The sequence below is a fragment of the Bison bison genome, unplaced genomic scaffold (assembly GCF_000754665.1).
Source record: "Bison bison bison isolate TAMUID 2011002044 unplaced genomic scaffold, Bison_UMD1.0 scf7180017864440, whole genome shotgun sequence".
NCBI classification, from domain to species: domain Eukaryota; kingdom Metazoa; phylum Chordata; class Mammalia; order Artiodactyla; family Bovidae; genus Bison; species Bison bison.
Window position 1 is genome coordinate 3,162,871 of NW_011495002.1, and position 16,428 is coordinate 3,179,298.

A 16,428-nucleotide genomic window follows, 5' to 3' on the forward strand; every position below is an offset into this window, starting at 1 on the left:
ACATGTCCCCCATCTGCTCCTCCTCTGCCTTCTGCCGTATCGCGGAGCCCGTCCGGAAGCTCCGCCGCAGGGTCCCCTCCAGGAAGCTCGTGCGCCTCTTCTCCAGCCGCTCCCCCGGCGTGAAGCTCTTGGTGGATTGGCTGATGCGGGCCTTGAGCCTCTGCAGCGAGTAGACCTCCTCGAGGGGCGGTACCGGGGCGTGCGGTGCGTAATCCCCCTGCAGATACTGGAGCCGCAGGGCAGCCAGCACCTGCAGGTTCTCCTCGGGGGCCGGGTAGTGGCCATGGATGACGGCTTCGTGGGCCTGTGAAGAAGTAGTCGATGGCTTCATGGGGCGAGACACTGCCGTGTGACACGACACCCACCTGGCTTGCTCCCTCAAACCATCAGGATTTCTCTCAAATGCCATCTTCCATAAAATGGTACCCTAACACCCCTTTGTGGCTTTAAATTTCTCCCTGGCAATGGGTACCACTGAAAACGTGTATTTATTATTTCCTCTCCCTCTCACTCCTCCCTATCCCCAACTCGGACAGTTCCTGGTACAGGCATTCATATGAAACGTACCCAAGTTTCCTTCTACCAGTGAATAAAAGAGCATCCCTCACTGGTGATGCTGAGAATTCTACGGCCATGCCTGGGGTCTAAGGACTAGCAGTTAACCTGAGAAGGGTATGAATGGGTTCCCCCCTGCGTGTCTGCAAAGGAACCTAAGAACTCCATTTACCTGTTCAAACATAAAGGCGAATTCCACGCTGTCTTTTGGCACGTTGTCTGTGTCCAGGAAGCAGTAAAGTTTGAAGTAGAATTTCCAGGGCTGCTCGCCCACCTCTGAAGTGGCGGCCAGCCTACAGACAAGCGGAGAGACACGCAAGGAGTAAAACCGGATATGGGCCAAGAGTGACCCACAGGGCCATCAGCGCATGGGATGTATTCTACATCAGGATTCAGACACCCTGTCTGGGCTCAGAGCAGAGTGTGGAGGTGGGATGGTGGGAGAGAAAACAGAGCCAGGGTGAACCCTGCTAACTTATCCAGAGGCGAAAAATATGCTTTCATCCTAGTTTTAAAGACAACAAACAGGCAGCCTTCAGTTAAACTGAGCTAACGAGTATTTTCTGAGTGCCCACTCTGGTTAGTTCCAGCTAAGCATTCTGATGCATTCAGAGGAAGAAAAGAAACAAAGCCTATTCCTTCATTCCCTTTGCCAGCTCTCAAATATTTATAACAACTGACCTGAGGAATTCCCCTGACAGTCCAGCGATTAGGACTCTGCCCTTCCACTGCCCAGGTTTGATCCCTGGTCTACTAAGATCCTGCAAGCGCACAGCGCAGCAAAAAAAAAAAAACAAACCCAACCTGAACAAAAACTGACGTGAATAGCAGGGAAGCTGTGTTTACATAAAGTAGAAATGTCTGTTTTGTTTTTTTTTCCCCATTTTGGCTTATTTCCAACAAAGCACTTAGACCAGGCCCACCCAGAAGAGAGGATGTCACTTCTCAGAGACTTGGAGTTTGGGGCTGCTGTAAACCTCGTGGTCTCCTGCCACATTTCTAAGTTAAAGCTGCTTCTGCCCCTTATGCAGTCGGGGAGGGCGAGGGCCCAGCCTGGCCAAAGTCTTGTTATTGGCACTAGCATCTTTCTAAAGTAGGAATATCTTCTGTGTTACTTGGGGGCTGTGAATATTGTAGGTCCAAGAGATACTAAGTGGGGTTTGAAGAGTTTATAAGCTGGCTTCTGTCTACTCGTCCAGCTTCAAAGCTAATGACAAGTGAAGATCTGAGAAAATCAGAAAATTCAGAGATAATGGGAACAACAGGGGACTGAGAGAAAGAATGGGGCAGAGGAACAAGGATGAGTGAATCCTATTTGAGACAGTGGCTCTATAGGGAAACAGGCAGCAGAGAGAGATGAGAAATTAAAAATGCTTCAACACAGGTAAAATGAGACGGATTCAAACACGCGCTGAAGCTGAAAATGGAATAGAAGTTCAAACCCTTTCTCTTCTTTCCTCTAATCTGCTGGCACTTCGGGGAGAAGGAACTTACTTTTCAAACTTTGCTAACACATCTGCTACGATGGTCCTGCTCTCGATGGCTTTATCGACGTGTCCATTGTACTCAAAGAGTGCGAACATGTTTCTGCTGTCCTCCATGGCCAGGCCTCGGATCAGCTTCTCCACCACCTGGAACACACGGGGGCCTCAGCTGTGGTTCTAGAACATGCCTTTATCAGAAGCCAGAGGGCGCTGCCGGCACACGCGAGGGTCCAAGCAGCTTTCCCACACCATCGTGTGTGGAATTTCAAAGGTGCCGTACCCCCTGGTTCTCTTGAAATCAGTTCTCTGTCTTCCTTGCCAAAAAGAACACAGGCTATTCTACCTCCTGGTAGGGGCAGATGCTGGGCCAGTTTCTTGCAAACTAGCCAAGTGCATGAAACTAAAGTCCTTTTGGGGACTTGCCTGGTGGTCTAGTAGTTAGGAATCCGCCTTCCAATGCAGGTGACGTGGGTTTGATCCCTTGTTGGGGAACTAAGATCCACAGGCCACAGGGCAACTAAGCCTGTGTGCCTAGACATGAGAAGCCTGCACACTGCAACAAAGACCCAGCTCAGCCAAAATAAACAGATAAATACAATTGTAAACAACAACAAAAATAAAGCCCCTTTGTCTAATAGTGATTTCCGTTGATATTTCTGCTACACCAGCTTTCCTGGGTTTTATTGTACTATTCCTTTTAGCCCATTGGTTTTATAATATTAATACTAAGTTTACATTGAAAAAAGAAAGAAACTGTGCTCCCTTCTCCTAGTGCTCTAGATTGCTGTTGTTTAGTCACTGAGTCACGTCTGTCTCTCTGTGACCCCATGGACTGTAACCCGTCAGGCTCCTCTGTCCATGGGATTCTCCAGGGAAGAATACTGGAGTGTTGCCTTGGTCTCCTCCACGGGATTTTTCCCACCCAGGGATTAAACCCATGTCTACTGTGGCTCCTGCATTGGCAGGTAGATTCTTTACCAGTGAGCCACCGGGGAAGACCCCATGTTCCAGATTATTTGTGTGGCAAACAGAAATACTTTACTGCAGAAACGACCAGATACACCCTCATCATGGTGGCTGAGTCAGGTCCACAATGCCTACTAGACACTCCACTGCTTCTCAGATTAGCTGGACTACGGGCACGTCCTCGTTTACTGAGCAGCGGCAGTACGCCAGCCGAACTGCACACGATTTTCCTGTCTGAGGAAGCGCGTGGGCCCGTGGGCCTCCCGCTTACCTCCCCGGCCGTGGTGTGGGAGTTGATGGTGATCTTGCAGGAGCCCCCACCGTGGCAGTACACCGTGGATGTCATCTCTTGCCGATGGATCAGAGCTTCTATTTCATCTCGCGAAGGCACAAACTCTCTGCATTTGGTTTTCTTAAGAGATTCGTAAATGAAAAGGGCATATTTTTCCATCTCAGTTCCTGGAAACTGTTCCCGTATCCTAGGAGACAAACACCGACCGTTAGTTGCCAGACTGAGCATGGCTGGCTACGGAGAGCTGGGCAGCTTCAAGGTGCCGCAGACCAAGGTGGCCAGTGGGGTCCCAGTGGGGAGCGGAGCCAGTGCCAGCCACTTCTGTAGTTCACCCTGTGCTGTTTAAGACGAAAGCAGCAGAAAGGGAGAGACAGAAAGGAAGGAAGAAAGACAGAAAATCCAGAGACCAAAGAGCCCAAGTATGACTGGGAACAACTTTTGCTACCAGCTGACCTCTGCAGAGCTATTATGATTGAAAAAGCCACGTGCCTCATACTGTCCTGTGAAAATCCCTTTTTCACAGTTAATCTGCATCTGAATCAGTTTCCACCTGCTTGATCTGAAACAAATATCTAACGGTTTTTGGTTTTTTTTTTTTCCTGTTTTTATAGAGTTTGCATGTGCTAAGTTGCTTCATTCATGTCCAACTCTCTGCAACCCCATGGACTACAGCCCGCCAGGCTCCTTTGTCCATGGGGATTCTCCAGGCAAAAATACTGGAGTGGGTTGCCATGCCCTCCTCCAGGGGATCTTCCCAACCCAGGGATCGAACCCATCTCCTGCACTGCAGATGGATACTTTACTGCTGAGCCACCAGGAAAGCCCTCATATAGAGTGGTGGCATTCAATTTATCCAGCGTCCTACACATCAGGACCTCAAAGTGACCTGGTCCCTGGACCAGCCCCGTGTGGTTTAGAGACACAAAGGTCGCTTGCCCCTGGTGAGCTGCTCCAGTGACCTAGGAGGCTGACCCACATCAGGCGTCTTCTGTTCTGGGTCTGAGTTTTCGGAGCCACGGGCCACTGCGCCCCCCAACGTGAGCAGAGCCGCCCAGGCCACCTCGTACCTTCTCAGGTGGAACTTGAGGTACTTGAGGATCCCGCGGCTGGGCAGGAAGGTGCAGCTCAGGCAGGTGAGGATCTGCCAGCTGCAGAGGTTGCCCACGCTGCCCGGGTGGGGCACCTTGTTGGTCTGCTTGATGAGCTGGCAGTACAGCTCGTCTCGCAGAGGCCGGAGGTCGTGCCCCGTCTGGAGGATGCCCTGGATGATGGGAATAGGGTCGGACATGGACTCCAGCTGCTGGAGGGAGTTGAATATCTTGATGGCTTCGTCCTGAAGCGTCGTGTAGCCCTTGTCTTTGAGCACTACGAGGAGCAAAACAAGCACAAGTCACAGGAGGGGTTCAGAGATGGTACCCTCTGGGCAGTGCCCACCATGTGGGGTTTGGAGAAGGTACCCGCTGGGCAGTGGACAAGAGGCAGGACTGGGGACTAGAGCTATTTCAGTAGGCAGTGCCCACCATGTGCCCTGGACACTCCAATCAGCCAAACTGAGGCAGGCTAAACTAAATTATTTTTAGTTGTTTAAACTATTTAAACACATAACTGAACTATTTTACTGTGCAAAATGCTTGCTGAGAAGCTGGTCTATGCCAAACAAGTTCCACATTTGACAGGTAAGACACCTGTTTAGCGTCTGCTTCTTACAGCGTTCCCCAATCGTTTTTGCACCAGAGACCAAATTTGTGGAGGACAACTTTTCCACGGACCAGGTGAGGTGGGTGGGGATGGCTGGGGATGATTCAAGTGCACTACATGTATTGTGTACTTTATTTCTATTATTATTACATCAGCCACCTCCGATCACCAGGCATTGATCCTGGCAGTTGGGAACCCCAGTTCTAGTATACGAAAGGTACCGTGAGTTCCTAGGGAGAACTGGCATGTTCTTTAATACAACAATCCTCATGCCGCTAGAACTAATCAACGCATATCTGATGGAGCTCAAGAGTTGACAGGGAACCGCAGCACCATGTCCCAGGTCCGGGTGGAATTTGGGACTCACAGTTGAGGTTGATGTCTCCGTAGGGCAGGGGCAGGAGTGGCGAGTGCAGCGGGTGGTGGGTGTGCCTCAGGATGGGATTCCGCTTGTATATCTGCTCCACCACGTCCGAGTTCAGGCAGTTCTCCTTGAGAAGAACAGGGTCATGAGAGAACGCCCACAAGCTCATTGTAAGCCCCATACACATGAAAGAAAAAGCCACCCATATCCACCTGCACGTGAACGGTTTTCATACGTCACAGAACACCTGCAGCTTGGGGATGGTGGTGGGAATCCAGCATTAATCATCTCAAGCACCAAGACACCCACAAGCGATGTTGCAGGACAAATCACACATTCCTGTTTTTCTTACATAGCTTATTCTCATTCTCTTTTGGTCTGTGTATATTTTCCTATGTTACTAAAAAACCTTCCCTCTGGAGATTGTTGGTAGTGTTGTTCAGTCACTAATTTGTGTCTGAACAACCCCATGGACTGCAGCATGCCAGGCTTCCCTGTCCTTCACTTCACTCCTGGAGTTTTGCTCAAACTCATGCCCACTGATGCCATCCAACCATCTCATCCTCTGTCATCCCCTTCTCTAGTCCTCAATCTTTCCCAGCATCAGGGTCTTTTTCAATGAGTTGGCTCTTCACATCAGGTGGCCAAAAGATTGGAGCTTCAGCATCAGTCCTTCCAATAAATATTCAGGGCTTGTTTCTTTTAGGATTGACTCCCTTGTCTCCTTGCAGTCCAAGGAACTCTCAAGAGTCTTCTTCAACGTCATAATTTGAAAGCACCAATTCTTCCACACTCAGCCTTCTCTATGGTCCAACTCTCATATCCACACATGGCTACTGAAAAACCCATAGCTTTGACTATACAGACCTGTGTCAGCAAAGTGATGTCTCTGCGTTTTAATATGTTGTCTAGGTTTGTCATAGGTTTTCGTCTAAGGAGCAATCTCTGGAAATTACATATACTTAAAAAATTAATAATTTCTTTTGCTAATTATTTAGCCATAAGTCATTTGGCAAATCATGCTATCCTGGTTTGTAATTCATTTCAAAAATAGGAATTCCCTAGCTGTTCAGTGATTAGGACTCTGCGTTTCTACTGCAGGGGGTCTGGGTTTGATCCCTGGGTAGGAAACCAAGACTCTGCAAGCCGTGTGGGGTGGCCACTAGAAAAAAAAATACATTTTTCTAGTTCTCTCACTGGTCTTTTGTATCGTCCATCTGAAAATGACACTGTAATATGCATGGAAATGACACTGTAATATGCTATCCGTGAGACTGTTCTTTCCTGAGAACTCCTGAAATATAAGAGCTCCTCTCAGAGAATTTCATCATGTATTCATGTTCCGAAAACATTAATTTGGGATCTGAAAAAGTCACAATTATTTTTAGAACTTTGAATCAACAGAAATGTTGGAGGAGAGGGAATAAATCATTCTATCATGGCAATTTCATTTCCACTATGAAACTTTTTCAATAACACTCAACTGAAAACGAGAAGGAAATATGTTTTAATTACTTTAAAAATATGATATGGAAATAATTAGGGCAATCTTGACTCATTTCTTAAGAAGCATTGCTTCATATCAAAAAATTCTCCTTACTTTTTTAACATCTGATTTCATTTAACAAATGAATTAAATGTATTTGTCTAAGTTAAGAAGTGCTTCTAAATGTTAAGAATCACAGTTTCACAGTTAAAAACTATTTACTCTTTCATGTTTGATTTATATAATAAACAGAGGGGTAGATAAGATATAGCTTTGAAGAGAACGTTCAGCTGATACACGCTTTTTTCTTTCTTTTCTCACAGGAAAGCTTCAAAAAATTCATTTTTTTTTTTGTGACAAGAAATGACATTATTAGTTTCAAGTGTTCCTAATGACATATTAGTTTCAAGGGTTCCCCAAACAGCTCTGCAGTTTGTAGGATAACTGACTTGCAGGAATTTGACTCCAAATGTCCAGAAAACATATCATTTTGGAATCAAGAGGCTGACTTGAATTTGGTGCGTAATAATATCCTATCAATGCGTTAGACCCTCTCCCACTTTACAAAGGCACAGCTTCCCTCCTGGATCTGACGAGTTCCTTTCCTTTGACAGAGATCAGTAAATAAACACCTGCCTCACTATCCTTGTGGTGTCTTTTCTGTCAGAGCTCTGGCTCTTTCCTTCATATTGGAACCCTGCCCACATGGAAACCTTGGAGGAACAGCATAAAAATAATTCCCCTGACTTGCTTCTGCACGAGGGACTGACCCGTTATGTGAACAACGCAACCAGAACATCCCATGTCTCCGTTTCCATTCCTGGAAAATGAGCGCCGTGCCGTGATCCTTGTTCATGGCCGCCGTTTAATCATTCATTCATTCAGTATCTACTCAGAGCAAGTAATCTTATCAACAGAAAATCACAATTTAACAAGGTCAACGTTGGTCCACAAACTTGGGAGCTTCTTCTGTGAGTTTAGAGGCACCTGACAAGGATTCCAATGTTCTAGACCCATCTTGGGATTCTCCCTGGTGGCTCAGGGGTCAAGAATCCACCTGCCAATGTAGGAGGTGCAAGTTTGATCCCTGGGTCAGGAAGATCCCTGGAGGAGGAAACGGCAGCCCACTCCAATAGTCTTGCTTGGAAAATCCCATGGAGAGAGGAACCTGGTGGGCTATAGTCCATGGGGTTGTGAAGAGTCAGACATGATTGAGCACTAGGAATTAGTTTAGATTATGGGCTCTTAGTGAATCCACTTGTGTGGTCTAGAAACCGTTGAGTGAAAGTAGAATTATTTTGTGACTCCTAGAAGGGCCCCAACTTGGGCTCAAGTGGAATCTGTGACATGCAGGTTGTCCCCCACACAGGTCACACCACATCCCTGCGACTGGGGAGCCCCCACCCCAAATTACAGACCACTGTCCCTCAGCCTACAGAGCTCTACAGCTGGGTTTGCCTCGCCGGCCATGCCTAACACCTCCCCAGAGACATGACAGCTTTAGCATCACATTCCACGTGCAGTCGAGTATTTAGATTTTTTAAAACCCGGATGCACAAACACGAAATTGACCAAGAGTTAGTTCTGATTACAGAGTGAAAATGAAGCGTGACTAATGCTGACGTCCTGGTGTTCTGAGGGTGGGACTCTGCGGGCTACCACAGACCACTATGGCCACGCCCACCTTGATATCTTGAATCAGCTGCTGCGTGGGCGTGTCAATTGGGGCCTTGGTGTCCGTCACGTTTTGAATGGCGCTGGACCACCTGGTGGCCTCGTTGAGCAGCTTGGTGTAGAGCCGGTAGCAGTGCTTGCGTCCGTACACGGTGACGTTCCAGTAGCCTGAGAGCAGGGACACGCACGTATCAGTGTTAACCTTGGGGGCCAAGGTGACATCCTCATGCCAGAGTCCCAGAAATCCAGTACCCACATCGTCTCCACCTAAGTCCCTTATTATTTAGTTCAGGAGCTACTTGCTGACTTCTTCCAAGTGCCCTGCCCTGCGCTAGATACCCAAAGTCACGTGGAAGTTACAGTTGAGAGGGAGAGACAAACATTAAAATGATAAGCCCAGAATCAAACATATAATTAGTACCATCTGCTCTAAAAGAAGCAACAGGCATAAACTAAAGCCCTGTTCAAGGCTCTGGACAAGAGTCAGAACTCTTGCCTCAGATTTCTGACTTTCCCCCCACCGCCTTCTGTTCCTTTTTTTCCTTTCTTTAGGATTCTCCCTCCTCCCTTCAAAAGAAACTGTTTATGCAAAGCAAGCAGTCCAAGTGTTCAGACACTGGATGAAAGTGTAATGGAATGATTTCAGTTAAAAAAAAAATACATGAGTAGTTTTTGAATGGAGTAACTATACTACAAAAGCACAAAGTCACAACTAGCAACAAAAATCAAAATAAACAATCTAGAAACATCTTTCATAATACCCAAAAGGGGAAAAGAAAAAGAAGCTTGTGTGACTGCTTTATATTCTACTGGGTTATGTTCACTGACACTCAGAATTTACCTTGTTTTTAGGCTGCATCATGACTCTCAGGGTGCAACGGTGAGAAAGACAAAAACACAAGCACAGAAAAACAAGGCGTTCTGCAGGAAAACCTTTGTCTGTTTACATTCCACTGTCCTGAGAAGAATCTTTCAGCAACTCAATAAATCAGGACCCTTTACTATGGTTTACATTATCAAGTGTTTATATAGGTAACCATGGATAGCCTCAAAAGATAATTAAGCAAGGAAAGAGATATTTTTGGAGGGGAGAGGAGGGAATATACACACGCTAGGTGGGGACCTTGCCCCTTCGCTCTGAGCAAACCTGGAACTCCTACGATCAGTCGGGCCATGTCTCAGGCATGATCAGCCCAAAGCATACCGCACCACTTACCCGTCTCTTTAAAGATCTTCTCATCAGGTGGGACGACCGAACAAAGACTATTGAGAACCAGGGTGCCCAACTTCAGAGCGTTCTTCTCCGAGCTCTTGTAGTAATCCAAGGAATTGTGCGTGAGCACAAACCACCGTTTCTTCAGTTTCAGGGACGACATCTTCGGACTGTTTTTCACTTCTTTGTGCAACCACCCTGGAAAGACAGACTGAAGTGTAAATTCAAAACCAGGATGCATCTAATACCAGGTGACAATCGGCTTACAAATGGGGTGTCTTTCTATACATCTGCCAGCAATGACCACAATCCTTCCTTCTTTGGTGATTTTTAACAATGCCAGCAGGCAAAATCATCCAAGGAGGAGGGGATATATGCACACATAGAGCAGATTCAGTTCAATGTACAACAGAAACACAACACGGTAAAGCAATTATGCTGTTCAGTCACCAAGTTGTGTCCGGCTCTTTGCGACCCCATGGACTGCAGCACGCCAGGCCTCCCTGTCCCTCACCATCTCCCCAAGTTTGCCCAAGTTCATGTCTATGAACTTGGACAAAGCAATTATACTTCAATTAAAAAAAAAAAAGGCAAAATTATTCAGAAAAGAGGCTTAAAACGGAAATGCAGCAGATACTCCTGTAGATGAAAACAGGGCTCCACCAGTCAGAAGGCCCCAGGGCATCACCTCTCACTATGAATCAGTCAGAAGGCCCCAGGGCATCACCTCTCACTATGAACTCCTGGCCCTCCACTCTGGTATCGCCCTTGGATCTCTGCAGCAGCGTTATCCAGTGGTGCATTTCCTCCGGCGTGTCGGCGTTGCAGTGAAGCACCCGGTTGGCCGTGATGATCACGAACGAGTTAGGTCTGAGCGGCGGGGAGAGAAGGAAGCAAAACCGCTTAGCTCCACTGAAACCGTCACCTCCGTGTGAACCGAGACTGAACGTCTTTTTCCTGGCTTACGGATCATGGGGAGAAAAATGGCAGTGCTATTTGTATTTTCTGCTGAGGCAAACCTCACTCATTCCTGCAGGATTTGTTTCATGCCTCATTAACCTTTACACTTGGAGCAACACATTCTGAAAGGTCCTGGAAGGAAAAACATTTCTTCTCGCAAAACTTTCCAGACGAAATTCGGTTCCGGGCAGGCTAACCAAGGTGACCGTGGGGGAAAGATTTTTTTTGGATGCCTCTCCAAAGTAAATTTCTTCCTGCCTTGGATAATATTTCTGTGGGTCGGTAATGAAATGTCATACACCAGTAACAGAAGATCAGTAAACAGCTGTAAGTGGAACATCTTATACACTTGACTATGCCTGGAACAGAGCGCCACCTGGATCCATGACCTCAGTGTGAGCTGACAAGGGGGCCTTTTCCAGACAGAGATAAATTAATAATGGAAATTTACTTTCTCCTGCATCTTTTTATCTGGCAATGCCCTGAATCTCTCATAGGACCTTGCTTCTATTAATTCTTAATTACTGGAGCTAGGGACTATGAACAATATTCTGGAACTTTTCAAATGTTTGCTGAAGCTAAGTGCTGCAAAAATTCAAGGAAAAGAAAGAGGAACAGGACTATAGTATGGACAGACAGATGGTCCTTAAAAAACAAGATTTTTCTAGAGTCGGGAAAGGAGAAAGGTGAGCACTTGGGGAAAAGGGAAAAACAAGGTAGGGATGGAAATTTCTCCCGTGGATCATCACATGCCCAACGTGCCAGAGGAAGGGGTTTAGAAGAAGAGAGATGCAGGCAGGAACGTGACCGTCAGAATCAGGACCTGGGCTTCGATGACTGACGTGACATGCACGTGTTCACGTTCCTGAGCCAGGTACGGGGAGGTGCGGGGTGACTAGTAGAAACAAAGAATACAGTTCAGAAAAGCCTTCGTGAACGCTGAGTGACGGACACCTCAGAACTCTCATTTGGCCCAGGAGACATGATTTTTGTTGTCAATTTGAATTCATTTCTATTCTCTCTAAAGCAATGTTATTGAAGGCAGAAGTCAATTTCCACTCATACTCAGAATTCTTAAGTGGGGAAGCAAAATAAAGACGGTAAAGATGATGGTCACTGGGTACAAAGACCCCTGAGACCACTGCCAAAGATGATCTGCCTTCAAAAACAAAAAAAGCAAAACTGAAAATATGCTATATTTAAGGGCACGGGTAAGGAAGGCATGGCAAGGAAAATAAATGACTGTGGTTTAATTTATTAATACTCTACATATAAACTTCCATCAAAATCCTTTTCTAGTTCATTATTAAAATATAGAAGGGGGAAGTTCACCCACTCCTGTGTGGGACACAAGCATTTTCTTATTAAATGAATCCCAAGTTTCTCCCAGTTTTCTTGTTGTTATTGTTTAATCGCCTAGTTGTATCCGACTCTTTTGTGACCCCAAGGACCACAGGCTCTTCTGTCCATGGGATTTCCCAGGCAAGAATACTAGAGTGGGTTGCCATTCCCTTCTCCAGGGGATGTTCCCGACCCAGGGACTGAACCCACATCTCCTGCACTGCAGGGAGACTCTTTACCACGGGGCCACCTGGGAAGCCCGTTTGTCTCTATGACTGTCTAAATTAGGTTTCCATGGTCTCCCTCACCTCTGATCCCTCACACACCAAAGACACCCAGAGAGGAAGACCGTGATTGCTGGAGCAGACCAGGTGGGAACACGAAGCCTGAGCATAGAGGCCTGTGGGTGCCTGCAGGTAATGAGCAGGTACTTTTGTTAACCATCACACCTGAGCTTACCTATCTGGGCTGTCCGAGGCGCACACAGAATCGATCAGCCCCACATCCAAAGTGCCCTGGAAAGGAGCGAAAAGCAGAGAAACTCAGAGAACCATTGGAGTACAGCACACATCATGATAACACCCCTAGATGATGCCTCTCCAAGCAGGCAAACAAAAAAGGCTCCTTCTTTTTGTGTTAACTGGGAAGTAATAGTTATCTAAAGAAACATTCCCCTTCATTCAGTACAGACAGCCTTGAGACAGGGCAGAATCTACAGTCTACTCATCAAATAAATTATAAGCGAATCTTTCTGTCTTGTTCCTAAAATACTTTCAGTAAAGAGTGTTTATGAATTTCTTTCAATCATACCAATTTTCTGATTTATATTATGATCTATCTTGAATTTTATATTTATATGAAAAGGAAACTACTTCTAAAATATGGTTTTGTGGCTCTGTTTATACATGTCTGGGATAGAATAACAATAGAATGAATACTGTTTGTAATTCAGTAAATCTTTTGAAGAAAATATAATAAGCTTAAATGATTTCATAAAAACTGGAATGCTTTTTGTTCCAGATGGGCAATCTGTAATCTATTACTACTCAGAATCTTCTATAATTTCTTGTGTTTCTGAATGATTTTTACCAAGATATTCCTGTTCCTCTCTTTCATTATTATAGTGTGTGTGTGCTTAGTTGCTCTAGTCATGTCTACTCTTTGGGACCCCATGGACGATAGCCTTCCATGATGCAGGACATGGATTCACTGTCCATGGGGATTCTCCAGGTAAGACTACTGGAGTGGGTAGCCATGCCCTCCTCCAGGGGATCTTCCCAATACAGGGATCAAACCTGCATCTCCTGCATCGCAGGTAGATTCTTTACCAACTGAGCCACCTGGAAAGCCCAATTATTATACTATTACTTACTTAAAAAAAAAAAAAATTGCCCGCAAGTTCCTGGTCCCCTTGCCCCTCTTGGGATTGCCCCCCTCCACTCCACCGCAGCTTACATACCACAGCGTTTTGTGGGTTTGCCTGCTCATCATGCATCTCCCGAATCTCCTGGTCTGTGGATGCGTGGACCTGACTCAGCACACTGAACCACTGGCTGTGGGAAGGAGACAGCGAGGGTCAAGGGATGGCCAATCTCTGCACTTACAAAACAGGGACACCCTGTTCCACCTCCCCTGAAAAAATGACATCTGCTCTGAGCAACTTTCTTAACTTGCCTGTTCCTCACGGGTAAATGTAGTTATACTACTACCAAAGGAGCAAGGGTAGTAAAAGCAGCCGAGGTACCTTGAAGTACCATCTGATGCGACTTCCAATCAGTGGGAAAACCCTTTTCTCTGGCCCTACATTCACATGGACATTTAATGGTGATGACAATGAGTTTCTAGAGAAATTGGCAGCAAGAAATAAGACCCTCAATTCTATCCAAAACCCTGAGGTCAAGAGTCTTTACTGAAGATATTACTTATAACCTATGGAACATGCAAGTGCCTTCTCAGCTTTAAAAAGTGTATTCTGAGATAAGAAGACCTATAGTATAAGAGCATCATCTTGGGTGTCTACTCAATCCCAGGATGAGGTTTCCAAACCCCTGATGGATTTCTACCTAGGTGCATAAAACCACAGGAGAGTTGGAAACAGAAAACAAATGCCTGAAGCAGAAAATTATTTTGACTAGAGAATACTTCTGCCTTCATTTCAAAAGGTTTTTGGTACTTCCAGCCTTATCAGATTCAGATAATGAAGGAAAACAGGTCAATTCCAGAAAAGTCAAGCAGAACAAAAGTTATGTTGTAACTAGAAACACAATACACGCTTGAGAAAAATGACTACACATGTCCAGTTGTCTGTTGGTCCGTCAATCCATCCATCTGTTATTTACTAAGCAACTACAAGTGAGAGGTACCGAATGTGAGATTCCAGGACATTCTTCTCCTGCAGGGGGCTGAGCAGACACATATACACACTCCTGTAACTAAAGCTGAGAAAGTACTTGGTATCCAATGGTATGTTTAAGTAAAAAAATTAATATCTATATTTAAAGGTAAGTCATGTAAATTATTTATAGCAAAGCACTAAAATTTTCTGTGATTCCTAAAGCAGAAACATGTAATGAAGAGCTTGAAAATACTCAACACAGACAGACTCTTAGGGAGACCAATGGAAACATTTTAATATGAATTTGTTCATCAACTCTAGTTAATCCAAAGGCAAGACTTCAGTTATTGCTTTATAAAGCTCAAAAACATCCCAAGTCAAACACTGAGCAACATATACATTTAAAATGTAGGTCACATGGGATCAGATAGACAGACAGATACACACACACACACAATCTGCTGTGGCTTCCATCTGTATAGGTGACCCCCTCAAATCTAAAAAATCTCTTCTCCTAAATCAAGTACAACTCAGAATCTGAAAAAGAATTTGTAAAAATGTGCTCCACTGGTCAGGGCAAAAATTCCTTGGCTACAATATTCCAAATGTTAAATTTAGCAGGTTCATTATGGAAGAAAACAGACAGGGCTGCTGCCAAGCGCTAGGTCTATAATTCAGTCGCAAAGCCGTGGGCATTCCCCGGACCGCAGAAAACCACACTTGGTCTCCAGGAGTCCCAGACAGAATGATGGGGCTGTAATTCCAGGTCTGCTTGTTTTTCCAGCGTGTGTCATGATTTATGGATCTGAGCGGGGGTTTTAGTTCATTCCCATGGGAAGAAATTATTTTCTTTGCCCTTAATGCTGCTGCCATGGTGTTGTATCAACATAGAAACATCCAAAGGGCAAGGGGTCATAAAGGCCCCGAGAACTCTCTGGAAGATTCTAGAGATTTCTGAGCTGAAAAGTGAATTCTCCAGGCAAGAATACTGGAATGGGTTGCCATTCCCTCCTCCAAGGGATCTTCCCAATCCAGGGACTGATCTGGATTCTCCTGCATTGCAGGCAGATTCTTAACCATCTGAGCCACCAGGGAAGTTCTGAAAAGTGAAGAACACAGGCCAAAGGATGTCACCCTCATAAATTAGAAGGTATTTTGTGGCATTGCTCAGATGAGCATTTTGAGCTCAGACGAGCTCCTTTTGTTGGCGCTGGATGACAGGCAGCTCCAACCTGACCCGACACACCCAGAAAGCAGCAGGGACAGATAAGACACAGGCTCTCCTGAGTGATCCTGCCATGCATCATACGGAGGGGCATCCTGAGTGATCCTGCCATGCATCACACTGAGGGGCATCCTGAGTGATCCTGCCATGCATCACACTGAGGGGCATCCTGAGTGATCCTGCCATGCACCATACGGAGGGGCAGACCCCAGTCCTTGATTGGTGCCCATTGGCATAACAATGGACACTGAGGTCCAGGAAAGTCAGACAACCTGCCACAGCCAATAAGAGACACCACTGTCTTCTGAGCTCAGTCAGAAGTCTAAGCTTCTAACAGAGGCTTTCTGCCTCTGTTCACTAGAACTGAGCTTGCCTTACTTTACAGATTATTCTAGCTTTTCTCTGTACCTCAGTCTCCTACTCTGTAAAATCGGGTAACAGTAACTCCTGCTACCCTACTGGGTTGTTGTGAGAATTAAATGAGTTAGTACACGTGAAGCATTTTGAACACTGCTTGAAATGTAGTAAGTTCCCGCTAAGTGTTAACTAACTCTCCAGCCACAGAATTCTTCACTGTCACAGCCTTAAGCACTCTCCCAAAAGCCACAATCCTGGCATTTGTTTAAACGGCCAGTGGTGAATGTTCCTGCTTTTTCAACCCTTAAGCAAACAGAAGCTGCTCCCTTCCAAAGCTCAGAAGCTTCCACAGGGTGGCTTTCAGCTGTGTGTAGGAGTGCAGTTTCCATATGCCACTGGTGACAGTAAAAGCCTGAGTGCACCCAACAAAGGGTCTGTCCCGTGGCAAGTGAAGCTGGAAATCCACGTGCTTTGTTAC

At 45.9% G+C, this 16,428-nt stretch overlaps 1 protein-coding gene across 1 annotated transcript in view; it reads right to left on the reverse strand.

The window, feature by feature from the left end:
* MYO10 (myosin X) overlaps nt 1-16,428 on the reverse strand; it is a 261,438-nt gene that overhangs the window by 5,498 nt on the left and 239,512 nt on the right. The window contains exons 29-39 of the mRNA XM_010858804.1: nt 13,493-13,586; nt 12,493-12,548; nt 10,460-10,602; nt 9,736-9,930; nt 8,530-8,687; nt 5,363-5,486; nt 4,365-4,662; nt 3,277-3,484; nt 2,050-2,186; nt 728-848; nt 5-304 (exon numbers count right to left, since the gene is read on the reverse strand). Coding sequence (XP_010857106.1) covers nt 5-304; nt 728-848; nt 2,050-2,186; nt 3,277-3,484; nt 4,365-4,662; nt 5,363-5,486; nt 8,530-8,687; nt 9,736-9,930; nt 10,460-10,602; nt 12,493-12,548; nt 13,493-13,586 — 1,834 coding nt within the window. The remainder of the gene's footprint in view (nt 1-4; nt 305-727; nt 849-2,049; nt 2,187-3,276; nt 3,485-4,364; nt 4,663-5,362; nt 5,487-8,529; nt 8,688-9,735; nt 9,931-10,459; nt 10,603-12,492; nt 12,549-13,492; nt 13,587-16,428) is intronic.